Source organism: Microcaecilia unicolor, chromosome 1 (assembly GCF_901765095.1).
Source record: "Microcaecilia unicolor chromosome 1, aMicUni1.1, whole genome shotgun sequence".
Lineage (NCBI taxonomy): Eukaryota > Metazoa > Chordata > Amphibia > Gymnophiona > Siphonopidae > Microcaecilia > Microcaecilia unicolor.
The window spans coordinates 489,007,427-489,034,706 of NC_044031.1; the positions used below are offsets into that span (position 1 = coordinate 489,007,427).

The following is a 27,280-nucleotide window of genomic DNA, read 5'->3' on the forward strand; positions in this document are numbered from 1 at the left end:
TCCACTCCCTTGAAATTTGGCCATCTCTGTGTGTGTGTGTGGGGGGGGGGGGCATTGAGGACATCTAAAATGTTTGAAAGAAGGATGTCCACGCCCTCGTTATGCCTCCGCTGACACACACATACCTCTCCCCCAGGGACCTGCATACTGCCCCCGCCCCCAGGAATAGCCAAATTTCAAGGGAGTGGAAGAGAGTGGAGGAGTGGCCAAAGCACTGGTCTTGCAATCCAGAGGTGGCAGGTTCAGATCCCACTGCTGCTGCTTGTAATCCAAATAAATAAAGGGGATGTTAGAGGCATAGCAGGCAAGGATGTCCCTCTCACAGAAACATCCAGGTACAGACATCCTTCTCACAAACATTCACATTTTGGACATGCAACGGAGGCATATTGAAGGACGTCCCCAACTGCCGTTGCAGGGACGGAGGCATAGAAATATCCAGTGTACCTGAATGTAAGTCACCTTGAGCTACAACTGAAAAAGGTGTGAGCAAAATCTAAATAAATAAATAGCGAAGGATGTCCTCAACTGCCGTCACAGGGACAGAGGCATAGCAAAGGAGGTCCTTCACCCATACTCTAAAAAAAAGACAAAAGTTTTTAAAGTTGTTTTTTTCAGGGTGGGAGGTGGTTAGTGACCACTGGGGGGGTCGGGAGGTCATCCCCGATTCCCTCCGGTGGTCATCTGGTCATTTAGGGCACATTTTTGTGGCTTGGTCATAAAAAAAAGGACCAAGTAAAGTCGGCCAAGTGTTTGTCAGGGACACCCTTCTTTTTTCCATTATTGCTTGAGGACGCCCATCTGTTAGGCACGCCCCAGTCCTGCCTTCGCTACACCACCAACACGCCCCTGGGAACTTTGGTTGTCCCTGCGACGGAAAACAGTTGGGGACGCCCAAAATTGGCTTTCGATTATGCCAATTTGGACGACCCTGAGAGGACGCCCATCTCCCGCTTTGTGTCAAAAGATGGGCACCCTTCTCTTTCGAAAATAAGCCTGATAGTTGAAAAATGGGCATGGTTATGGGTGTGGAATGGGTAGGTCATGGGTGTTTCTAAAATGTATGCATGTTGTTATAGAATACACCCCGCTCTGCACCTAATTTAGGCATCAGGTTTTAGTTGGCGTAATTGATCACCACTAAACTTAGTCGTGTGGACCAGCGCTCAGAGTATTCTATAAGGTACCCTAAATTAAAGTGTACTTTATAGAATATTTCTGCATGGAAATCTCGACGCACTATAAAGAATCTAGCCTTAAGTGGATAATTTTCAAACTGTACAAGAAACTTGCAGGAGTTCACCTTTGAAATTGATGCAGCATTCTCTTGCACCAATAATGTATCTCCAGGGGTATGTGCATGGAAGGAAGAGTTAGGATGGCCATTGTAGCTGGTAATTCAGTCATCAGGAATGTAGGCAGCTGGGTGATTAGTGGCCATAAGCATTGCTTGATAACTTTCTTACCTGGTGCAAAAGTGGTAGGCCTCAAATTTCATCTATGTAGGATTTTTAGAAATTGTTTGGAAGGAACCGGTTGTCATGATATTTGGATAAAAACAGCATACTAACGTAAAAAATTGAGTTTCTGGAAGCCTGATTTAGGCATTTATTTAGAAAAATTAGAGAACCTTAAGAATAGCATTCTCGGAATAATGCTCTGTTACAAATGGAAGGCCCCAGAAGTAGTCATTGTTTCATGCATGAATGAGATGGATGGTCTTCTTTAGTGCCATTTGCAAAGATTACAATTAGGCCAAAATACAGCAGCACATGTTATTTTCTTATACTAGCTATTATGAACATGTTCACTCCATTTTGTTCTCTCTTTTGTTCCCTGTCCAAAAGAGAAGTTAAGATTCTGTGTGTGATGCATACGGTTGTTCATTTAATATCTCCTTGAATTCAGCTGTTCTCCCTACCTCACCTTTTGTGATCTCAGTGTGCATTACTACAGAAACCAAGTTATTCTAGATTGATGACTTCAGTGAAGAAGGTCTTTTCATAGGTGGGGCCATCTGTATGAAACAAAATACTTCTGGATTTAAAATTATTAGATAACCTGTTTTTGTATAGTAAAATATGAAAAGCTTGGATTCTTGAGAAATCCTTTGGGTTTTTTTTTTGGTCTGGTTAATATGTTTATGTTTCTTTACTATTATTTTTCATTGTTTTAAGTTTGCTTTGTACACTTTCTTATAACTGAAAAAAAATGGTAGTATATAGTTTTTATAAATAAATAAATTATGGTGCAGGGAAAGGGGCTTTAGATTATTATAAACTGAAGAAACCTCTTTGGTGTAAGTAAAATGGTGTTATATAAAACTAAATAAATTAGCTACTTAGTACTATAAATCACTTCTTCTTCTACTATAAATCACTTCTATAGCGCTACCAGTCGTACGCAGCGCTTTACTATTGAACATGAAGAAGACAGTCCATGCTCAAAAGAGCTTACAATCTAAATCAGGACAAACAGACAGGACCAAAGAGGATAAGGGAAGGACAGACAGAAGGACACATAAGGATAAGGGCCGATTACCACCACTGCACCCCCACACTAGAAAATATAAAAATATTTTATGGTGCGTGAAATGCTATGCAGCAAACATAAAACTGCTTCAGGGCCCTGGATGCACCTCGTGGTAGTGCTGTTTTGCCACACACTACCCGCATGGTAGCCCTACTGAGGCTTTGTAAAAGGGCCCCTTCATGAAGATATAATTATAAGCTATCTCATGGACTTGGTATAAAAGGGATAAGCAATGAGAAACTGAGATACCAGGGTATAAATTGTATTAAAAGAATAAGGTGGATCAAATTAGTGGAGTGGTGGCATTGCATGTTACATATGGCATAGACTCAAAAAGAATCGAAGTCTGCAGGGAAAAAAAAATTCAATGTTAAAACTTTACAGAAATAACTTCTCTGAGTGATGCAGAAGAATATATTGGTGGGGGTATACTACCATCCACATAGACAAGTTGAGACAAAGGCAATGAAAAGCTACAAGAAATTAAGAAAACTAATACATTCCATAATAATAGGGTATTTTAATTACCCCCTGAAGTAAAGAGCTAAGAAGCTCATTTTCAAAAGAGATAGATGTCCAAGAAGTGACGTAAGTCAGCATTTGGACTTTTATCTCACAGAAGCGTCCAAATCAGTATTATCAAACCCTCTTTTTGGACGTCTTTCTCTGAAGTCCATCAGAAGGACGTCCAAATCTCAAGGAGGCGTGTTCAAGGTGGGACTTGGGCTTAATGGAACAAAACAAAGACGTCCAAGACTAAAACATAGACGTTTTGAGCTAGACCTGTTTTTATAATGAATAGCTGCAGTGGGAATTGAACCCACTTCCCCAGGGTCAACATCTGCTGCACTAGGCTACTTCTCTACTCCACACAAAAGGTGCCCCAAATGACCAGATGACCACTGGAGGAACTCGGGGATCACCTCCCCTTCCTCCCCAAGCGATAGATCGATCCATCCTTTTGTTCAGGTCATGTTTGCTGCTGGGGTGGCTTAGCCTCCCCAAGCCTCTTATACAGGGCACCAATGCTGAAATCGTAACACCACCCATTGACTTAACTTAGTGGTAAGGTCTCACACGCTAACCGGGCAGTAAGCGTTCAGCGCACACCAACTGCCAATTACTGCTGGGTAAGGGCTCTGCAGTAGAGAAATGGAATTACCACCCAGGGCATGTGGTAGGTGGGTGGTAGTGACAATTTGATGTACATTGGACTTGCGTAGGCTTGTATGTGCTTTTGTAAAAGGCCCCATTAACACACAAACATCTCTATAGAATTTCTAGCCTTATCTTCCCTTGGGGCTATCCTCTCAGCTTCCGACGACCAATGAATAGACATGTATGTTATATGAATATTCTTGTATATTGTCTATTAAGGATTTTCATTTGTGTTGTGCTGGCATCTTTAAATATCATATTTGTGTTATATGTATGTTCCTCGATGCTGCCAATTATGATGTATCATCTATATACCCTGCTGATATTTATCTTATTTCTGTTATATGATTATTTTATTGTACTGTTTATAGCATACATTTCTGATGCTGTATTATGTTGTTTCTGTTATTAGGATTCAGGTTGCTTCTCTCCATGTTTATTATATTAAATATGTTTGTGCTTATATTTGGTCATTTAACTATTATGCTATTAACAAAATTATACATTTTATGGAAATATATATCTGTTGTGTATTTTTTGGGTGGATGTCTTCATAAAGGTAGTTAATAAATCCCAGTAAATAAATATTCAGCCCACAGCAGTCAGCATTATTTTAAATGCCAACCACTGTGGGCTTTCTTGTACATCCAGATATTCTGCACCAGGCCTAATTTGAATACCAATGCTGAATATCTAGGTATAATATGGCCACTGGCATTTATCTGGGTACCAGTGATATTCAACCTGGCAGCAAGATAACTATCCAGATAAAGTTATTACAGCTTTTTTGATGCCCTAAATGTATCTGGATAGTTACAGAGGTAGCAGACTGAATACTGCGGGCTTACCATGTGTAAATCCGGAGCTACCAAGCGAATAAGTGGAGAAAAACAATGAGTCCTGTTTTGGCCCTACCAGCCTGCATCAGGGCTCTAGGAATGTTGTAAAGCAGTATACTTAGTCAGCGGATAGCGCTTCACAGCAGCTTACTAAGGTGATTTGTTTTTGGACGGAAATACTTTGCGATATACATACCATATAGGGGTTTGACTACAGTCCAACCGCTCTAGGAAAGTATACTGCTTTACAACATTCCTAGACCCCTGATGTAGGCCGGTAGGGCCGAAACACGACTTGTGTTGGGTCACATTTTTGCTTACTGTTTTTGAATAAAGAGCTGGTTGAGAACACCATCTGAGAGAGATTGTTTTTCTCCACGTATTCGTTTGGCATTGATCTTCAGTGGAGAGGTTACCTTCTGTTGGAGTTAACTAAATCTGGAGCTACCACCAGCCCAATACAGGCTGGCAGTAGTTCCACCCCAGGTGCACAGCATTTCCGGCACTAGCAGAAATATTAAAAAAATATTTCCACAGAGGGTTTACTTGGCGGTAATCAGGCAATGCTGTGCCCTACGTGGTTACCACCGGGTTAGTACAGGAGCCGTTACTGCCACCTCAGTGGGTGGCAGTTTGTGCTCCCCCCCCCCCCCCCCCCACTCACACACACATGGCCACAAAGTAAGAGCAATATTACCGCATGTCCATGGGGTTTTTTTTGGCCTTTTTGCCCACTGTGGTAAAAAGGGCCTCAGCTCATGGCAAAATAGTCCCCACTGCTAGCACAGGGCCCATTTACCACAGCTTAGTAAAAGGGCCCCCTAGCCAGTTAGTGCTTTGGTGGTCAGAGGGGATATTCAGTGGCATTACCTGGTGAATTCTGCTAAATATCCAGGAAAGGCCAGATCAGAGCCTTTCCTGCCCAGTTAAACTCTTTTGAATATCAACCCCAACATATCACTGGATTCAAATGACAAACACCTTAGAGTGCTAAACAAGCTGAAAATGACATCAGAAACTTATTACTAGTAATGTGTAACTTCCCATTCACATTGGCTATGTTATCTGAGGACTGGAGGGTGAACAACATAATAACCAGTTTTAAAAAGGGTTCCAGGTATGATTCAGAAAAGTATAAATTGGTGACCCTCATGTAGATTTAGAACATAATGATAAAATCTATTTTGAGGAACAAAATTATTTACCATCTGGATAGACATATTCAGATCATTTTTTTAAAGCTTTGGGAGATTCTGAGCATAGAGCGGACAGTGCCAGAGCTCTCCAGAGAGTGATAACTGCCATCCAGATAAATATCTAGATAAATTTAGGACAACTTTATTTTTTTGTCAGAACCAGTTTGAACATATGCCCATATCTATCTATCTATCTATCTATCTATCTATCTATCTATCTATCTATCTATCTATCTATCTATCTATCTATCTATCTAATCTAACTACCTATCTGTCTCTTTCAGGTTAGGTGATTATACATTTTCAACTTCTGTTGCCATCCTCTTTGTGGAATATTTTACCACAGGACTTACATAGTATTTATTTATTTATTTATATCATTTATACCCCGCCTATTACCACACAGAGCAGCCACTAAGCGGCTTACAATGAACAAATAAATCAGTTACAATGACGGAAGAGAAGGACCGGAGGAGTAAGGGAAGGAGGGGGAGAGTTAGAATACAACATATCATTAGTAGAAATAGAAAACAAAAAGAAAAAGAAGAAGAGAAAGCAGGATTTCTTATCTATATTTTCAGAAACATTTGAAAGCGTATCTGTTCAGTCAAGGTTTTTAGTTATTCTTTTAAGTACTTTGAAGTTTATTTTGCCTTATTTCATAAACTCATATTTAATTTCATTCTATTGTCTGTTCTCCTCCACCTGATTGTCCATGTTATTTTGTGAGTCACCTAGAATTACTTAGATAGATGGGTTATAAATGGTTAAAATAAAATAAATAATAATTGTGTTGTGTGTGTGTGAGAGAGATGTATATTAAATTAAATCTAACATGGCATTTCATACCACTTAGCCAAGAAAAAAACTAGGTTCAGGGCGTTTTGCCTATCTATTTCCATCTCTTTCTTTCTATCTCTGTATATATGGAAAGATTATTACTGTGCTTCTAGAATCCAAATTATAATGTGAAAGCTATTCTCTATTATGGTCTATTTCAGTAATGCTATGGGCTTGATACAAGCCATCAAGTGGTGGCTATACAATAATGCAAACCGCACAACTCATGTTTCCAATCAGGGCATCATTTATGGCTATTAGAAAATCATTATTTGTCATTTCTGAATATTTGCGTAGTGCATTAACAATTGGGCTATACTTTATAGCCTGTGGAACATTTTAAGTAGCTAGACAATTTTAAAATAGTAAGAAGCATAAATCTGCAACAATATATTAAAATGAATTTCAGTCAACATAGTAACATAACATAGTAACATAGTAGATGACGGCAGAAAAAGACCTGCACGGTCCATCTAGTCTGCCCAACAAGATAAATTCATATGTGCTACTTCTTGTGTATACCTTACCTTGATTTGTATCTGCCATTTTCAGGACACAAACCGTAGAAGTCTTGCCCAGAACTAGCCCCACCACCCAAACACCAGCACCAAACATGTTCTTTGTGATTTTTTTCCCCCATTTGTTCACTTTTAAGAGAATGGAACATCAGACAAACAGGAAGCAATATCTGACTGCAGCACAAAGATCAAGTAGAAAAAAGCAGTAAAAATGCCAGTTGGCACAACCAATTTTATTGTGATTAAGGGAATGGGGTTACAATCAAAACAGTTTACATATTATATACAAGTATGTTCCTGGGGCAATGGAGGAGTAAAAAGGTGGCTCCAGATTGTGTGCATGTCCAAACATTTTTAACCGTTGTCCGTTAGGCGAACATGTTTCAGCATTGAGATACCTGCATCAGAGGTAACTGGAACACTTATATCGTCGAGCAGCATGTATACATGTCCACCTTACAGAGTATACCAAAGTCACTTATGAGAATATGGTGAGTCCAGAAGGTAATACTTTAAAATAGTTCCCCAGGCTTGTAAACTTTCATTTTCCATGCAATTGACAAGTGTGGGGAGCTATTTTAAAGTGTTACTTTTTTTTCTCCCTCATTTTTAAGACAATGATATGTCAAGAAAAAACATCTGAAAGTTGGAAAAAATAGAAAATAAAGTCTGTGGGCCCGATATTCAGCCAATAGTGGGCAGCGTGTTTGCTGTTCGCCACCGTTGTTAAATCTGGATATTCAATATCGAGCCATTTCGGCAACCAGCATTGAATATCCAGGTTTATTTCGGCTGCTAAAATGTTAACCGGCTATGCCGATATACAGTGCAACTGGTTATTGTATTAGCAGTCAAAGATAAGCCTGTTATTTAAGTGGCATGGTTTGGCCACTCAACATAGTCGGATTGGCACTGAATATCCACACCTAACAAGCCATGTCACGCAATATAGCTGGTTAGTGGCTAGCCACTAACCATGATATTCCAGCGGAGATAACCAGTTATCTCCCCTTGAATATCTGCAGCTAGGGGTTTAAATACTATTTAACCAGCCATGAGCTGTTCCTGGCCGGTTAAATAGTTTTGAATATTGGAGGGTGTGTATTTAGCCTGAGCTAAATATGTTCTTGTTTCCTCCTGTTTTTGATTGGTGTTCTTGACAGGTCTGCTCTTCAGAAACATGCCTTAGTTGACACCCTAGTTATAGTACCATGAGTCTACCACTATGGGTCAGAGGTACCATTGTGAGCCACCGTACTTAATGGAGCAAAAGCAACTGGGTATTACTTCTGCTTATTGCTAGACAACTATATAACCCCTGACAAGAGCTGGTGGAGGGGTGTTGGAGTTGTTTTAAGGATGTTGAGAGGTGAGAGGATGGGGAAGTTGTGGATATTAGGAGGGGCTGTCAGGGGATTGTGTTAAGGATGCCAGGGACATTGTGGTAAGGAAATCAAATGGGTGTGATAGAGTAGGGAGTTGTATTAAGGATATTGGGGAAATGAAGGTGGGGGATTGGTATTGCTGCACCATTTCTACCAAGAAAAATGGGACAAGCACTTAGGTTATCTTAGACAGATGGAGTATTGTAGAGCTTAGAAGATGGTACTGAAGTGCAAATTGGATAAGCTGTATGGTATTTATCTGCCATTATGTGCAATGTTTCCATGTATCTGTGTTTCTATATATGACTATAGAGCAATGGAAAACAAAGAGTGTAATATTATATAGTAATATAGTTGATGACAGCAGATAAGGATCTGCATGGTCCGTCCAGTCTGCACAATGCAGCACATGCTTTGATTGTGTTGACTGTGTTATTAAGTTTGCATTCTTGATTCAGTTCTGTCCTAGCCATTTTCAGAACACAAGCTACTGGAGTTGCCATTGAAGCCCAATCCAGCCCATCAAGATCTGGTTTGCCAAAATCGAGACACAGACCACAGAAGTCTGCCCAGCATTGGCCTTACCTCCCAACCACTGGAGTTGTCATCTAAGCACCATTAAGTTTTGTTTTCATTCCATCCTCTTTCTATATATGGATTCTTTGTGTTTATCCCATGCACTTTTTAATTATGTCATCATTTTTGCCCCCACCACCTCCCCAGGGAGGGTATTCCAGGGATCTACCACTCTTTCCGTAAAACAAGTATTTCCTGAAGTTTCTCCTAAGTTGACCCTCCTGCACCTCAATTCATGTCCTGTTGTTCTTCCATTTCCCAATCTCTGGAAAAGATTTGCTTGTATATTAATACCTTTCACTTTGCATGGGCTTCTCTGTGGCCATTTTATAACATGGATGTTCTTATGCTGCTACAATGATGCTCATGCCCCTTGTTTTTCCCCATTCATAATTTGGATGTTTCGGTTTGTAAAATGGATGTTCATACTGGATGTAGCCAACACATGGGCTACCATTTCTCATGTATTTTAGAACAAACTGTACATTGGCAGATCCTGTTCTAAAATAGTAGCACCACCATTGATGTATGGGAATGGAACTTACATAGCACCTTTCTGTGGTTTTTCCAACTACATTCAAAGTGGTCTACATATTATATACATGTGCTTATTTGTACCTGGGACAATGGAGGGTTAAGTGACTTGCCTAGAGTCACAAGGAGCTGTAGTGGGAATTGAACCCTGTTCCTCAGGATAAGAGTCTGCTGCACTAACCACTATGCTACTCCTCCATTTACTGACCTGGATGTCCTTATTCTGAGTTGGACATCATTTTTTAAAAAGCCATTCTATGCTTTTAACATAGATTAATGCAGGGGCAATAATATATATTTTTGTTAGGAGGTGCAAAACAGACTAATTTTCAGCCTCTGCACTCATGTATCCTAGTTGCTGATGCAGTTTTGGGCAAAAGATTTGTGGGACTAGGACTCTAGATCCATATCAATCTGGATTCAGATCAGGTTATGGAACAGAAATGATCCTCATATCCCTTCACAGAAACCGAGACAGGGGATTCACCTCAGTATTTGCTAGATTTCTCAGCAGCTTTTGACACTATAGATCATGCTATCATGCTACACAACTGACAGAAAATAGGTATCAATGGAATAATACTTGCCTGGTTCACATCCTATCTATCAGACAGGCAACAATCCTTAGTGTTTGGCAGCAACTCATTGCCACCATGGGCACTGACATGTGGGGTACCACAAGGTTCAATTCTGTCACCTATTCTGTTCAATATCTAACTTAAGCCACTAGCTGAGCTGATTCAGTCAATGGACACTCAGTTTTACATCTATGTGGATGATGTGCAGCTACTCATACCCATAGAACCTTACTTACCTACAGCCCTGAATAAACTGATTATCTGTCCAACGCCAATTCAAGAATGGGCTAAACACAACAAACTTTGCCAGAATCCAAGTAAAACCGAGCTTCTCTGGGTCCCTAACACAAGTGGATACATACCTGAAATCTCTTTTGGGAAGTACGAACTCCCCCTCAAACCACAAGTCAGGAACCTTGGAATAGAGTTAGGTTCAACACTTACTCTGATTCCACAAATCCAAGCAACCTTCAAGAGCTGCTTCTGCTATTTGCGACAGCTACGCTGCCTCTCTGAGAAGGTAAATCTTATCCCAGTTGTGCATGCCATGATAACATCAAGACTGGATTACTGTAATGCACTGTATAATGGTCTGACTACAAAGGACCTACACCAGCTCCAATTGATTCAGAATGCTTCAGAAAGACTAATAGAAGGTTGCAAGTGACGTGACCACATCACACCATTTTGCAAAAACTTCACTGGCTACCAGTACAATACAAGGCTAAATTTAAAACTCAATGATATTCAAGGCCCTTAAAGGAAATGGCCCCGAGTACCTGAAGAATAGGATGATCCTCTACACACCTCAAAGGACACTAAGATCCTCTGAAGGACTATCGCTAACCACAGCCTCTCCAAAAAAGACATTACATGATGTGATACCCACAAGCGAGCCTTCTCCGGAGCAGCCCCCACACTCTGGAATGCATTCCCTGAAAAGCTCCACTTAACACAAGACTATCTCTACTTCAGGAAACAGGTGAAAGCTTGTCTCTTCAACCAGGCCTTTAATTGAAGCAGTAACTAACTAGTTAGTTTCACTCACACACACAAGAACTGACATGGACTGCACATACTGTAGCAGGACATGTTTATCCACTCTTACCCTAGCTAAAATAATATGTAACCATCTCTCTGACCTCTGTGCAACTTTCTTTAAATTAGTCACCTTATTTTCTAACTCCTCTTACTCTCTTATCTATCTATATGTTCCATATTTGCTTACACCCTACACTGTCAATTAAAATGTTCTATTACGTATTGTGTTAATATTATAAGTAGTATACTATGCCATACTTTGTATTGTTATTTGAATATTTTTACTGCTGTAATTGTCTATTGCTCATGTTTGATTTATTCTTACTGTATACTGCCTTGAGTGAATTCATTGAAAAAGGCGGTAAATAAATCCTAATAAATAAAAATGTGCATTAATGTTCATTAACATGTGTTTATCAATTTAACATGACTTATTAAGTGAACAACATTATCTCAGCATGATTGGTCTGAGAGGACACATAGAATCATTTCTTTAGAGTCTGTCCTAAATCTGTCTGAAATGTCATGGTTACAGAAATCAACAAGGCAGTACAGTTCTATAACACTTCAGAAATTATGTAGCTCTTTGCACCTGCTACCTAGAATGCATACATTCTAGCAAGTACTGGCAAAAAAAACCACAGATGATAATGATAGAGTGTAATGATGAAATCATACAAATAGCAAGACAGAAACTGGAAGGGTAGGTACTGAGCTGATTACTTCTAGTGTTTTCCCATTTTTCAGCATGCCAGAATTATTGTAAAATGCATTTCCTATAATTTCACTCAGGAAAAGACAATGGGAAAACCTATTTCAAGCAGTCCAGAATAATCAGCCCATAACAAGCATGTCAGTCTTTGCTTTTAGTTACAATGGACCTTTTCATTTCCTTTGCTGCATTTCAGCCTGTAGCAATCAATTTCTAATCAAGTTGTGATAAATTTGCATATGTAATTGTTATATGCAACAAAGCATAGGACGGTCAATTGTTTCCAGCAAAAGGTGCATGTTCTTTAATATTAGTATGAGTTTTTCTATTCATTCTTTTATGTTCAAGAGTTTCTTTTAAATTGCGGTACATCTATTATTCCTCAGGTTATTTATGAAGTCAATTTTACTGTACTGCACTTTTCATTCTGCCCAGCAGTACCCCACACTGTTACAAATTAACCTTATAAGCTATCACTGATGGAAATAAAAAGCAAAAGGAAGAAATTAAAAAAAAAGGTATTATGTTAGCTTCTAAAATGTAAGCATGTGTGGATGAAAATAGGAGCATTAGCATATTCTGTAATGCTTGTCACTGTTTCCCTACAGCGTTGAAATGATCTTTAAAAAGTCAGCTACTGCAGGAAGGTTGGATTCAATGTTAATAAAGATATTAGGGACATGCATTCATTTGAAACGATTTGGGAAATGTTAACAACTTTTAATCTGAAGCAATAAGGAAAATTACAAATTTGGGGGTTCTTTTACAAAGCTGTGGTAAAAATCAGGGCCGCCGAGAGACTAGGCCGGGCCCAGGGCTCCGCCTCCATCCCCCCCCCCGCTTCCCTGCCTCTGCCCTCCAGTCGCTGCTGTCTCCCCCCCCCCCCCCCGGTCGTTCCCCCTGCTTCTGCAGTCCGTGGCCTCACCTGCCTGCCTCTTCGGCTCCAGGCCCCCTTCATTCAAAGCAGCAGTCGCCCCCATCTGATGTAACTTCCGGTTTCCGCGAGGGCGGGACACAGGGAGGGAAGACCAGAAGAGACGCAATCTGCGACTGCCGGTTTGAATGAAGGGGGCCCGGAGCCGAGGAGGCAGGCAGGTGAGACCAGGAACTGCAGCGCCGGCGGCCTGACCCCAGTGCCGGGCCCCCCTTGGAGGTCCAGGCCCGAGGAGTTCCTCCCCCCCGCTCTCCCTTCTCAATGGCTCTGGTAAAAATTGAACTTGACGTACCATCTCAGGAAGTCTATTCCAGGCATATGGTTCAGCAAGATAAAAGGAACAGAGTCTGGAGTTAGCTGTGGAGGAGAAGGGTGCAGATAAGAGAGATTTACCCAGTGAACGGAGTTCCCGGGGAGGAGTGTAGGGAGAGATACTGAGGAGCTGCAAAGTGAATGCACTTATAAGTCAATAAGAGGAGTTTGAACTGTATGCAACCTATATGTTGGATCTCATAGACCTACCTACCAGGAACGCAAAAAGATCAGCACGCACATTCCTCAATCTACACTACTCTAACTGTAAAGGACTAAAATATAAATCCACATACGCGACCAGTTTCTCATACATTTGCACGCAGCTATGGAACGCACTACCGAAAGCCATAAAAACAACGCAAGACCCAACTATCTTCCGAAGACTACTGAAAACTGATCTGTTCAAAAAGGCATACCAAAGACATCCATCTTAAACACTAGATAATAAGACTTAACACGTTCTAGACAAAACCGAAATCCCACCACTTGACTGATTAACTTATTTGCGATTATGAACAACCATTAATACTTTAATCCTTACGTCAAATATGATCTCTATAGTCGATGACCTAATGTATGTTACAATCTAATTTATTATTCAGGAACCTTCGTGCAATACCATAATGTATTCTTCTTTTTTACCATGTATGTATGCACATGGTATATACCATGACCTGTTCCATGTATGTTACGTTCCGTGTATGTTACCTTGTATGTATATACCTTAACACAATACCATTTGTAATTCTGTTACCCAGAAATGGCAGCCGCCATTACGGCAAATGTAAGCCACATTGAGCCTGCAAATTGGTGGGACAATGTGGGATACAAATGCTACAAATAAATAATAATATGCAGAAACGGATAGGGAGCCAGTGAAGTGACTTGAGGAGAGGGCTAATATGAGCATAGCGACACTGTCAGAATGTAAGTTCTGCAGCAGAATTTTGAACAGATTGAAGAGGAGAGAGATGGCTAAGTGGGAGACCTGTGAGAAGTAAGTTGCAATAGTCTAAGCGGGAGGTGATAAGTGTGGATAAGGGTTCTGGTAGTGTGCTCAGAAAGGAAAGGGCGAATTTTGATGATATTATAGAGAAAGAAATTACAGGTTTTAGCAGTCAGCTGAATATGTGCAGAGGAGAGAGAGGAGTCGAAGATGACCCCAAGGTTATGAGCTGATGAGACAGGGAGGATGAGAATGTTATCCTGTGAGCCTGATTGCCATTTCTGTCCACCCAGGTCTGTCATCTGAAACCCCTCTGTCTCCACACTTGCTACCACACCCACCTCCTCTCCCTCTCCCTCCCCATCCTCCTCTGGGATGCAACTTTTATGATCCTGTCTGGCTGTCAGCATGTTGATCATTCTGCCCACAGCCTCTTGTATTGTTTGAGGCACTAGAACAGTCCTCCATCACCATGGCAGATCCCAACACATGCATTTTGTGTGGTGTACATGCTGAGCCTTTGAGCTGCCACAGCCAAAAGATGTTTGTGGTGTCTCAGCACTTCCTTCCCCAAGCACACATATGTCCACCTCCTTTGAGGTGAGGTTTCCCTTGTGGGACAAGAGCTGCTGCTTTGGAGGCAGTACAAAACTTCCTATGCAGCTTCTCCCACAGATTGTAAAATTACATTTAAATAGGCCTTACAAAAACATCTAGGTGGGAGGGCTGTAAACATTGCTATTTGTTACATTCAAGTTTCTGAAGTTACTGGCAGCTCTTAACATTTAGGGCTACAAAATATCTATGCCTGCCATTACACAAAGCTATCTGCTTACAGTATCTGTTCCCAGCACCAGGGAGTCTAATGTTAGAAATGTGAGCCAGAGCTGTTTATAGAAGATTTTGGTGGTACAGCATTGTTTTTATGTCAATAGCATTTTGTGATTTGATGCCCTCTATATTGCATTTCCTAATGTGTGTGCAGATTGTTCGATTTCTCTGCAGTGCTGATTAAATAAAGGTTTAAAAAAAGCAAGGTGCTAAATGTTTTGCACTGCTTGGAAGGGGATTTTAACCAGTAACCCCTGGTTAGCAAGCCTGGGGCTCCAACCACTAAGTTACTCCTCTGCTCAGCTCCCAAATGCAAAATGTTTAGCACTACACTGAGGTAATAAAAATATTTTGCATCTCAGGGCAGTGCAAAATGTCTAGGGTACAAAATGTTTAGCAGTGTGCTCCGGGTACAAAACATTTTGCAGCTCAGAGCAACATTAAACATTCTACACCCCAGAGTAGTGCTAAAAGGTTTGTACGCACTATCCCCTGGATTCTATGTAGTGCAGCTTAAATTGCATGGGCAAATTTGGTCATATTCTGGATTTGCACATGCAACTTAATTAGTTAACAAGCCAATCAGTGCTGATAATTGCTTGTTAACAAGCAATTATTAACACTAATTGGCATGAATTAGCATTTACATGCCAAGCTGTTTACAAGTATTCTGTATGTGCACAAATTCTAAGTTGCATAGTTGAAAAGGGAGCATTGCCAAGGGTGTGGAATGGGCAGGTTGTGTGCATTTCTCAAATCTATGCCCATTGTTATAGAATACCCCCAGTCCGCACCTAATTTAGGCATTGGCATTTACACCAGGGTTTACTTGGTGTAACTGCCCATGACTAAATTTAGTCATGTAGATGGGTGCTTGGCATATTCTATAAATCGCGTGGAAATCTAGGTGTACTTTATAGAATGCACCTAGGCATATTTTTTTTCAGCATCAATTTTTTAGGCATGGTATAAAGAATCTAGTCCTATACATTTTTTACCACTGCCACAGGCAGTATTAGATGTTTCCCCCCTGAAGTCACTCAATGGACACCAGAGAAACTACAGAGACCTTATGGATTTCTACTTGTTCTATGGAAGCAAGATACGATGGTGTAAGCTCATGTGAGCCATTTTCAGCTTCATAGGCATCCTTGGGTACTCGTTTTTGGATGCTTTATATTACCACATTTTTAGACATCATCGATGTGCTGTACATCTTTGAAGCCTTTTAGGATGCATTGGAGAGGGGGCGGTTATATTTTATAATAGGCTTCTATGTTTAGTCCTGCATTTGTAAAATATGTCATTGGCTCTAGACATTTTGCCTAAAATGTCTATATGCCGATATCCATGACTTTTCTGTAATGGTGCTGTCATAATTGCGTACTTTTCTGCTATGAACAATACAAGCCCATTCTTCACCCCAAACATGTCCCTTTAGCTGGTTCATGCTGTTGCCCTCTATTGCCCATATAGGTGTCCATTTTTTCCTTTATAAAATTGCATAAAGGAATATTCATTTTATTAATTTTTTTTCAGTATGTCATCATGGATGCAGTGTGTTTGATTCCTCTAAATTTCCTCTGCATTTTTATCTTGTAATAAATACTTTTTCATTTGATTTTTGCTCTAAAGTGTATGGAGATTGATAGCTTATTAACATTTTATAATCATGTAAAATCTTTAACCAAGAAGTCATTTCACGCATAAAGAAACTGAGAACAATCCAAAATTATTTTGATTCTAATAAGTTTAGATTGCTAGTTCAGGTTCTAACCCTATCTAGATTGGATTATTGTAATATCATTTATAACGGTTGCTCAAAAATGCTTAGAAAACAATTGCAACTCATTCAAAATACGGTGGCATAGCTGATATTTTCAGTGAGATTTACACCAGCCACTCCTTTGCTTGTTAGATTGCATTGGCTGCCGGTTGAGACCAGGGCCAGGTTTAAATTATTCACAGTTGTGTTTAAGATCATTCAAGATGTTGCAACATTGTAATTATGTGAGGGTTAGAATGGCTGTTGTAGTTGATGATTCGATTATTAGGCATGTAGATTGCTGGGTGGCTGGTGGATGTGAGGATCGCCTGGCACTTGCCTGCCTGGTGTGAAGGTGGTGGACATCACATATCACCTAGATAGAATTTTAGATAGCGCTGGGGAGGAGCTGGCTGTCTTGGTACATGTGGGTACCAATGACATAGGAAAATGTGTGAGAGAGGTTATGGAAGCCATAGGAGCCAACTTTTCAAAATTATTTGGGGTGCTAAGCCCAATGGAAATAACCCCCTCCCTGGACACATCCAAGGAATTTTCTTAATATTGGGGGTGCTCAAGCACCCACAGCACCCACAGAGTTGGCTCCAATGATGGAAGCCACATTTAGGCTCTTAGGTAGAAAATCTCAAATCCAGAGCCTCTAGGGTAGCATGTTCTGAAGTGCTCCACATTCTATGTGCAGGGCCCAAGAGACAGGCAAAGCTCCAGAGTCTCAATCCATGGATGAGGTGATGGTGCAGGGAGGAGGGTTTTAGATTTGAAAGGAACTGGGTAACATTCTGGGGAAGGGGGAGCCTATTCCAGAGTGATGGGCTCCACCTTAACCAGAGTGGGACCAGGCTGCTGGCATCGGCATTTAAAAAGGAGATAGAGCAGCTTTTACTCTAGAACCTGATGGAAGGCCGATAGTCATTCAAAACCGCATGGGTTTGGAAAAAGATATCTGTCAAAGATATCACCAAAAGATAGGGCATCCTGATAGCGAGGTTGCAAGAGAGACCATGGTAGACCAGCAGGCTCATTTTCGAAAGAGATTGAAGTTCATCTTCCGACATAAATCGGGACATGGGCGTCCATCTGCCATGGACGTCCAAATTGGTATAATCGAAATTCAATTTTGGACGTCTCCAACTGCAGTCCATCAGAAGGATGTCCAAATTTCAAGGGGGTGTGCCAGGGGTGTGTTCAAGGTGGGACTTGGGCATTCCTAAGACATGGATGTCTTTCAACGATAATGGAACAAAACAAAGACGTCCAAGACTAAAACTGCTGTGCTAACCACTAGGCTACTCCTCTACTCCACACAAGAGGTGCCCCAAATAACCAGATGACCACTGGAAGGACTCGGGAATCACCTCCCCTTACTCCCCCAAATCACAAAACATTTTTTCCAAACAGCATTTTCAAAAGAAAAAGAGAGACTTTTTTGTAGAAAATGACCTTTCCTGTTCTGATTTTGGACGTTTTACAAAAAATGTCCAAATTCAGACTTAGATGTCATATCCAAAAATGCCCTTTCTGCATTTGACTTACCCAAAGTCTCAAGGAGCAGCAGTGGAAATTGAACTCATGTTGCCAGAACCAAAACCCTCTGCACTAACCATTAAGCCACTCCTCCTCTGTTTTGGACATGTTGCATTTGGACATTTTTTGTTCTAAAATGGACCAAAAACAAGGACGTCCAAATCACAAAGACGTCCAAATCACAGGACCTCCTTGGTATTTTGGAACCAAAGATGGACGTTGTGAACAATCCATAGTGCGGGGACGAAGAAAGGGGAGTGACTGTTCCTTTAAAAGTCAGCGTCCTTCCTCATTCTGCCCTGCTAAGCGAGCAGTTTGCCCTCTGGTGGCCAAACCACCGGTGAAATCTCTAGTTCAGGGGAAAAGCTACTCTCCCCAGAAGCCATTGCAGGGTCAGTTGGACTCCCAGGAGGAGGGGGGGGGGAAGTGAATGATTGGGAGATGAGTTCTGAGCTAGAGAATGAGATACAGCTGGGGGAAATGAGGGAGGAGGAAGAGATGGAATGCAATAAAGAGGAAGTGGGGGAAGAAGAGGAGGAGGAATGTATGGAAGTGGCTGGTTTGGCTCAGATTCGGGGAGAAAAGGTAAAAGTTTTTGTGGTCTCTGTACTGCCAAGACTGTGGATTTTGGGGGAGGCTAAAGTGAGTCAGTGGAGAGGAGGCTGGTGGAAACAATTAACCCGGAAACTATCTGCTTATAAAAGATAGTGCTATGGGGTTAGCAGAGTCAGCAACTGTCATGGGGAAAATAGGACTGAACTTTGTTGGAAATAATGACTGTTAATGATAAGCTGAACTATCTGTGCTGGAGGAGGGATTGAACTATATGACAATAAGGACTGTTAATAATAAGCTGAACTATAAACACAGTATTAGCTGTGACTTGTATCAGTTCCTCCAGCAACTATTCATGCTGGAGGAACTGATACAAGTCACAGCTAATACTGTGTTTAAACAGCTTGGACAATAAAGCCTTGGATTTTTCTAAGCACTTTGAGCTCTGGAAGCGGGTGGAGAAAGAAACTAAGGGCTATACTGACCCTGACCAATGGAGGGAGAGACTGAGTGAGAGGAAGCTGGTCTGATCCAGGAGGTGTACAGGAGAGCTCAACTCATGAAAATCAGCTGAAGTTAAGTAGGGACAGCCTTGGTCCCATCTGGAAGGGTGACCCGGTTACAACATCCATCTTTTTTAAAAAATGACCTTCTCCCCGCCTCCGAATTTGGACATCTTTGTAAAACGTCCAAATTCCAACTTAGACATTTCTTTTGAAAATGCCCCTCATATTGTCTTTAAATAAAAAGCAGACAAAAGATTGCAAACTATCGCTGTCAACTGTTGAGCAAGATGTAAATAGGAACAACAAACGTAGTTTGAAATGTCTATATGTGAATGCCAGAAGCCTAAGAAATAAGTTGAGAGAGTTAGAATATATTACACTAAATGAAAAAATAGATATAATAGGCATCTCTGAGACCTAGTGGAAGGAAGATAACCAGTAAGAAATAGTGGAGGGGTAGCATTGTATGTTAAGGAGGACCTTGAAATAGATTGAAAATTCTACAGGAAATAAAACACAATTTGGAATCCCTGTGGAAAAAGATAGCAGTAGCAGTGTATTACCATCCATGTAGCCAGGATGAACAGACAGATGTAGAAATTTTATCAGAAATTAGGGAGGCTAACAAACTGGGGAACACAAAAATAATGGTGATTTCAATTACCCCGATATTGACTGGGTAAATGTAACAGGGCATGCTCCAGAGGTAAAATTACTTGACAAAATCAATGGAGCAGCTGGCACAGGAGAAAACAAGAGGATGAAATATTCTAGACCTATTTCTTAGTGGAGCACATGATCTGGTGCAGTAGGTAATGGTGCTGGGGCCACTTGATAACAGTGATCATAATATGATCAGATTTGATATCGGATTTGAAGTACATACATACTGGAAATCCAATATGTTAGCATTTAACTTTCAAGAAGCTCTTGGAGACATATCCTCGATATGAGAGTATTTTACATCCCCTGGTGGGCTGGTCCTGACTACAGGATTACTTTCAGCTTCGGCAGGGTGATACTCTCCTTTTAGGAGACCTCCCTCCTCCATGGCCTGTGGATCAATAATAAGTCATCAACAATCTCAGGAGTCAGTCTAGCTTTCCTGTCTTCCATAGTCCTTCCCGCAATAGAAAATGTCCTCTCAGAATACATGCTAGTAGCAGGAATGCAGATGATCCCCCATGCAAATTTTGCCAGTTTTGGACAGCACATTTGCTTATTTTTCCCCAAAATAAAACATTGTGTCACTTGAACATAAATAGCTGTCCAATTCATTAACAATAGTCTTCAAAGGAGGCATTGTTCCATAAAAGTCGCTCATAAAACTGCTAACATCTATTTTCATTCTTTTGGAGGAGGGCTCTTTCACAAATGTGACACTTTCTGGGAACGTGGATTGTGGAGGATCCTGAGTTGTTTATGCTGATGGACTCAAGCCTTCCATTTTTGTTTTGTTTTTTTCTTTCTTTTTTTTTTTGTTTTGCCAGAAATACAGAGAAAATAACACACAAGAATTATTTCAATCAGGTAATTCTATACTCTTCCTTAGACCACAAAATAGGGAGAGTGAAACAAGACAAGGAGATCAATTAAACAGTAGTAAACAAAGAAAACGTGGTAGTAACCTGATTATCCCCAGTTATTATTTTTCCGAATCATTATTCCACATTGATCATCTGGTTGGCTTCTTCAAACCCAAAATGGTGTATAGTCAATTTATTTTGTTGGAAACATACTTATTGTCCAATATTAGTGGAAATAATACACCTGATTTCATTTTTTTTTCTCTTTTAAAACCAGAAATTATTTAACAATACAAACACTTGAATCTCTAATCCAATTCCCACTGATTAAGGTAATCCCAGTTTCACAGGCTTCACTCCTTTAGAATTAATATACTAAGAGGAATTATTTCAGAGGAAAAAACTTTAGGAGTCATACCCGGAACTCTGGGAAAACAACAATCTCGATATTAATCATCTGTAATAATATTAATTTTGTTCAAATTTTTCTGGTCTGTTATCATTTTCAAAATCTTAACTGTTTCCTACTCCTGTAGAACTTCATTTGCTGTATCAATTTCCATTTTTGTATAGCCTTCTCAAAATTTTGGTTGCCCTTGTTTTTATATCATTTGGGAAGAAAATTGGATTGTCTTGCAGACGTGGGTGTAGAAGAGAACCAACACTGTGTAATGGATGAACAGGAAAAGTAAGTGTCAATTAAGTGTTGGAAATGCTCCTTGATGCCAGCAACAATGGATGAATCTGTTGCAGTAACAGTAAGATGCTTGAGCAACTGGGCACTTGATGGAAGGAATGGCAGATGGTAGGTGTCTGATGAGCAGTCAAGAATTTGTTGCCACATCAAAGGCAGACAATACAAAAATGATGTAATTTAATAGTACTTCATTTAAATTCAAAAGCAGCTTCTGCAGTTTTTTTTATCATTGAATTCGGTTGTCAGTTGTCAAAGATGTATTAAGTTTTTACATATTGATACTAGCATTTTATAAATGCTGTTCCATCAAGTTGGAACAGCCTATTTAAGGATAGTCTTATGTTTTTACAGAATGACAAAGGGACAAATTTTGTCACCGTCCCCCTGGATTTTGTCACGGTCTCCACCCCGACCCGTGGGCTCTGTCTTTGCTCTGCCCCTGCTGTTAACCACATGTCCCCATCCCTGTGTCATTCTCTATCTCAAAATGCTAAATATGCTGGTCTTGGTTCGAAAGGAGTTAAAATAGAAAGATTCCTCTGAACAACAACAACAACAAAAACTGTCAGTGTAAATCACAGATGATAGAGAGCTGAGATCCTAATGGAGCTAAACTTACAGTGGTAATTGTTTGGATTTTCCTGAGAAGAAGGGAGGGAAATCTTACCCGTTAGCACCTTTCTATCCTAGATGGAGGCAGCAGGAGCCATAAACACTTAAGGGACTGATGGAGTTTTCCAAAGGAGGAAGCCTTCTTGGTTGGGCTCTGGACTCAGGGATGCTCACAAAAGAGATGTTACATTGATATTCTATTTAAGAAAAATACATACATACTTTATAGAATAGGTATATTGTAGGTACCTAAATGTAGGCGACTCTTTCTAGAATTGCCTTCAGAGTGTGTGCTTGCCTGTCACAGCCATAGCAATGTTTCATCACTTTGACCTAGCTGCTTATTTTTTCAACTCTCACTTCAGAAAAAAAAAAAATTTAAGCAAGCATTTGTCTTCTTTATAACTTTTCTATGTGAAATGTAACACAAAGCACCATCAGCCTTGAAGATTTGGAAAAAGTGAAGCTGGAATTGTCATGGTAGGCTGCTTGTCAAAAAGTTCCAACATGATAGATCAAGTGACTCTTGCTTCTTCCTTATCCCTTCCCAATGTGACTGCTCTGTTTACAAAAACAAATGCTGTGTCTTTGTCATATAAAATATACTGGCAATGAAAATTAATGACAACTGATTTTCAGTTCATTGAGGACCAATGCTAATTCATCTCATTTAAAGTGATGCAAAATTGACTCCTTTGTTTCATTTTCCCATTCATTTTAAAACAAAGGCATATCCCTAATCAGTAGCTGTTTGTTACTTGCACATTACATTGTTCCTAGTTGATACTATTTTCTATACAAGTGGTTAAGCAAAGTTGAGTAGTTGAAATAGAAGTTGTGGAATATAATCAGATTAATTAAAAGTTGTTTTTTTTCTTATTGCAAAGTATAGTTGCCACAAAACAGTATATAGAAAGTTAGGATCATGTGTTATATATTATTCCATCATCAATTGCAAAGCCTGTCTGTTTTTTTATATTCACAATGAATATACATATACTGTATATATGAGATAGATCAGAATACAGTGGAATTATACACTAAAAACAAATGTACAGATGTATATATTGAAAACACAATCCCAGGAAAGTGGTTATCAATAAATATACAAAGGAACCTAGACCAATCAGTTTTCAGCCATATAACATGCTCATACATCAGTTAATATTTTGTAATGAATCATACATGATCATTACAGGTGGATGTGAAGCGTCTGTTCACGCTTTCCAAAAATACTAGGACTAGGGGGCATGCGATGAAACTATAGTGTAGTAAATTTAAAACAAATCAGAGAAAATTTTTCTTCACCCAACGCGTAATTAAACTCTGGAATTCGTTGCTGGAGAACGTGGTGAAGGCGGTTAGCTTGGCAGAGTTTAAAAAGGGGTTAGACAGTTTCCTAAAGGACAAGTCCATAAACCGCTACTAAATGGACTTGGGAAAAATCCACAATTCCAGGAATAACATGTATAGAATGTTTGTACGTTTGGGAAGCTTGCCAGGTGCCCTTGGCCTGGATTGGCCACTGTCGTGGATAGGATGCTGGACTCGATGGACCGTTGGTCTTTTCCCAGTGTGGCATTACTTATGTACTTATGTAACACCCAGACACCATATAATTATTCTTATTGCACATATATTACTTATCAGTTTATAAGATATATCAAATTTTCCATTTAACTTATGCAACAATTCTTATACTGCAGTGCAAACCAGATATTACACATACTCCAAAATACCTGTGTTTTACCTGTCAAGGGCTGAATTAGGGAGAAGCATAACAATAGTGCCATTTACCTTCAGAAAATCATAACATCAAATTATTATTTAATAAACATCAAACCAACTATAGAGATGGATTATTAAAGTGAATTATTAAGAACTAAACATACAACATTGTAACCTCCAACACTATGGTGCTTACTTGGTCGCTCACTGGGTGGAACATAAGCACACAATTGAAGATATTAAATGCCTAGTGCTGGTGCAGGTTCCTTTGTCGGATCGCGGAGGTAATGTGAGCGATCATCTGTTCAATATTGAACAGCGCTTCATTTTCCAATGGAGAACCGTGGCGCCTCTAGGGTTAAATCTTGAGGTGGAGTGGATATAAGGTTCTGACGTACATAGTGGGTGTGGCCTGTTTGGATACTTTAGGACCGCTAGCATGGGTTGGAAAGTGAGCGTCGTCATTTCCTGACTACGTAGATTTGGGAAACAGCCTGCTGGGTAAGCTGCCAAATGAGAAATTACTATCAGTGGATATAAAACGCTAGTTAAATGAGTTTATATGGAGTTGTAGTAAAGTTTGTTGAGGTTATTGTACATAGGAATGTTATGTGTGTTTTTTTAGGTTGTTGGTTGTGGTTTTCCTGAGGAAGCCAAGAGTGAAATGCGGTCTTGCGTTGAGAACCGAGAATGAGAGTATGTTCTGATTGAGGACGCGCTGAAGGTGCCCTCAGCAGCCGCATCCTTGAATCACTGACGTTCACATCACACAATGGATTATATATTTTGACGCTTAAACTATGAAGCTCCTTAACAGCATGGAGTGATGCCAGCATTTGAAGTTTGACTGATTAGGTCCTTTGACTGACGCAGTACCATACCAGATATAAGGATACAGTTATTATGCTGAACATTTAAAAGGACAGTCATAAAGGACAGTCATTTGAGCTTTTTGGCTCTGGATTCTGGAATATGCAGCAGAGAAGAAAGTGACTATGAAAGCTGTATTTACTTGTATTTATCTATGCGTATTTAACAACAGCTGGGATACGGAGTATGTATATGTGTGAGGGATTAGAATTGGTTTGGGGAGATCTTTAGGAGTACTGAGGGTACTTTGGGGTTGTATGTCTTGTATTGTTTATACTTATATATTAAAGAAATTGAAAAACTTAGGTAAAGTTGTATTGATTGAACAACAGGGAGTACGTTAGGGTTTGATTAAAGAGTTTGTACTTTGTTTAAAAGTTTTCCCATTATTAGTTAATATTGCTTACTTTAGAAGCACAATTTATGTTTCAGTCATTCATAAATTAGCACATTGACATCCATTTACAAAGCCAGGATACAAACATCTAAAATTGACAAATATGCTTCTGGCAAGGGGGCATAGTCCTGGTGTGTTTGGATGGAACTAGGCTTGGCTTAAATATAAATGTTCATTCCCTATTGCAGAAGGAGTCCATGCCCAAAAAAACTTCATGTCAAGAGTTAGGCTAGCTATCTAGTCCAGGAGGCTCTTTTTCGCAGGATCAGTAACTGTTTATACTTACCCTATGTTAACATAAAACAGATCATGCCCAGAATCTGCTCTGCATCTATAGCATAAGACATTTACTGCACCCACTCCATTCAGAGTTCCTATATCCTCAAAAGCCATGATGGTGCACCTCCAAACCCTTCTTTCCCCCTACTACCTCACTAGTGGGTCCAAATCCCTATCCCACCCTCTACCAAGAGTTCTAACCCCCCCCCCCCATCCCTTCCATTATGTCTGATTGCTCTCTGATATCATTATGACTGATCCATCATCTCACCTGATCACTCCCCATTATGGCTGATCCTCTTATGTCCCCCCCCCCCCATTCAATTCCAATCTCCCACAAATCCAACCCTATGCTGGACACAACAGCAATGGATCCCCAGAGCCCAATCATAGGTGGGACAAAGGCAAGGCTCCATCTTACATGTGGGAACTTAGAGAATAACATTTAGGTTCCCTCACTTACACCAGCTCTAGGGGCTCCTAATTGTTAGGAGTACTGATTCCGGGTTATGCTACTATTCTGTAATGGAACTTGAGCACCTCGTTCCAGTCATAGAATAGGCTCCTACCATGAAGCCCCAAGGTGCCTAAATGCATACACCCACTTATTTAATTATCTCATAATGCTGGTGTCAGTCCATGAATAGGGTACCTATATCTTTAACAGCAGCCAATAAATGAATGAGCCCCTTTGAAAATCTATTTATGATTCAGAAGAAATCATTTGGCTCGTGATGGTTAATTTATGCTTTGCCACTCACTGTCACTGTGACCTTAAGTAAAAAGTCTTCCTCTTTCTGTGCTTCATTTTACCCAGTTCTAAGTAGCTATGATAAAGAGTGGGTGAAATAATGTTCTTATCTTTTGTCATACTGCATTTGTAAACCTTCATGCATTCCCAGAGTCAAAGACATTGACAGGACTTCACCAGATAGGTTGATGAGTATTTTTTTAAGTACTTTGAATTGGAATTCAGTCTCAGAAATTCTATGCAGAATTGATCCAATTTACTGTATTGTGTGCATTTTTTTTTTTTACTTACAATGCTTATTTGTATGTCTCTGTGTTTCTGTTTTGTTTAGGCTGTACTTTGGCGGTACAAGTTTTCCCAACTGAAAGGCTCATCAGATGATGGAAAGAGCAAAATTAAGTTTTTGTTTCAAAATCCAGATACTAAGCAAATTGAAGCAAAGGTAAACTTATGCTATTAGTTTATTCAACTATTAAGCCAGATCAGCAAGTTAATTAAAGCTTATTAAACAAGAATGTTGCCAAACTAATTTAACTTTATTTAAAAACTAGTAAAAAAGGCCCGTTTCTGACAGAAATGAAATGGGCGCTAGCAAGGTTTTCCTCGGCTACCCTGCAGCCACCCATGTCCAGCGACCCTCCTCTCTCCCCCTGCACCCACTGCAGCCACCCATGTTCAGCGACCCTCCTCTCTCCCCTGCCCCCCCTCCAGCCATCCTTGTCCAGCGACCCCCTGCCCCACCTGCAGCCACCCATGTCGAGCGACCCTCCTCTCTCCCCTTCCCCCCCTCCAGCCACCCATGTCCAGCGACCCTCCTCTCTCCTCTGCCCCCCCTTCAGCCACCTATGTCCAGCGACCCTCCTCTGGACATGGATCAGCTGTGAGGCATGCTTTTTCCCCCGGGTTCTGAAGTTGACATCATAATGGCTACGGTGATGTCAGCCTGATCTACGGAGCCTAGCAGACCAACTCGGAATGAGCCACAGTCCCAGGCAAGTCAGAACGTTGGAGGTGAGAATTATTATATAAGAAAAAGTACAAACAAGACATTTTAGAGTATTAGTTAGCATAATTATAACTCCTCATGCAAAGAGGGAAGGGTTAAATGAGCTCT

The 27,280-nt window shown here is 40.3% G+C and overlaps 1 protein-coding gene across 1 annotated transcript in view; it reads left to right on the forward strand.

Annotated features, from left to right (window-relative positions):
- Positions 1-27,280, forward strand: part of SNTG1 (syntrophin gamma 1) — a 734,999-nt gene that overhangs the window by 681,453 nt on the left and 26,266 nt on the right. The window contains exon 17 of the mRNA XM_030214286.1: positions 26,498-26,608. Within this exon, the coding sequence (XP_030070146.1) occupies positions 26,498-26,608 (111 nt within the window). The remainder of the gene's footprint in view (positions 1-26,497; positions 26,609-27,280) is intronic.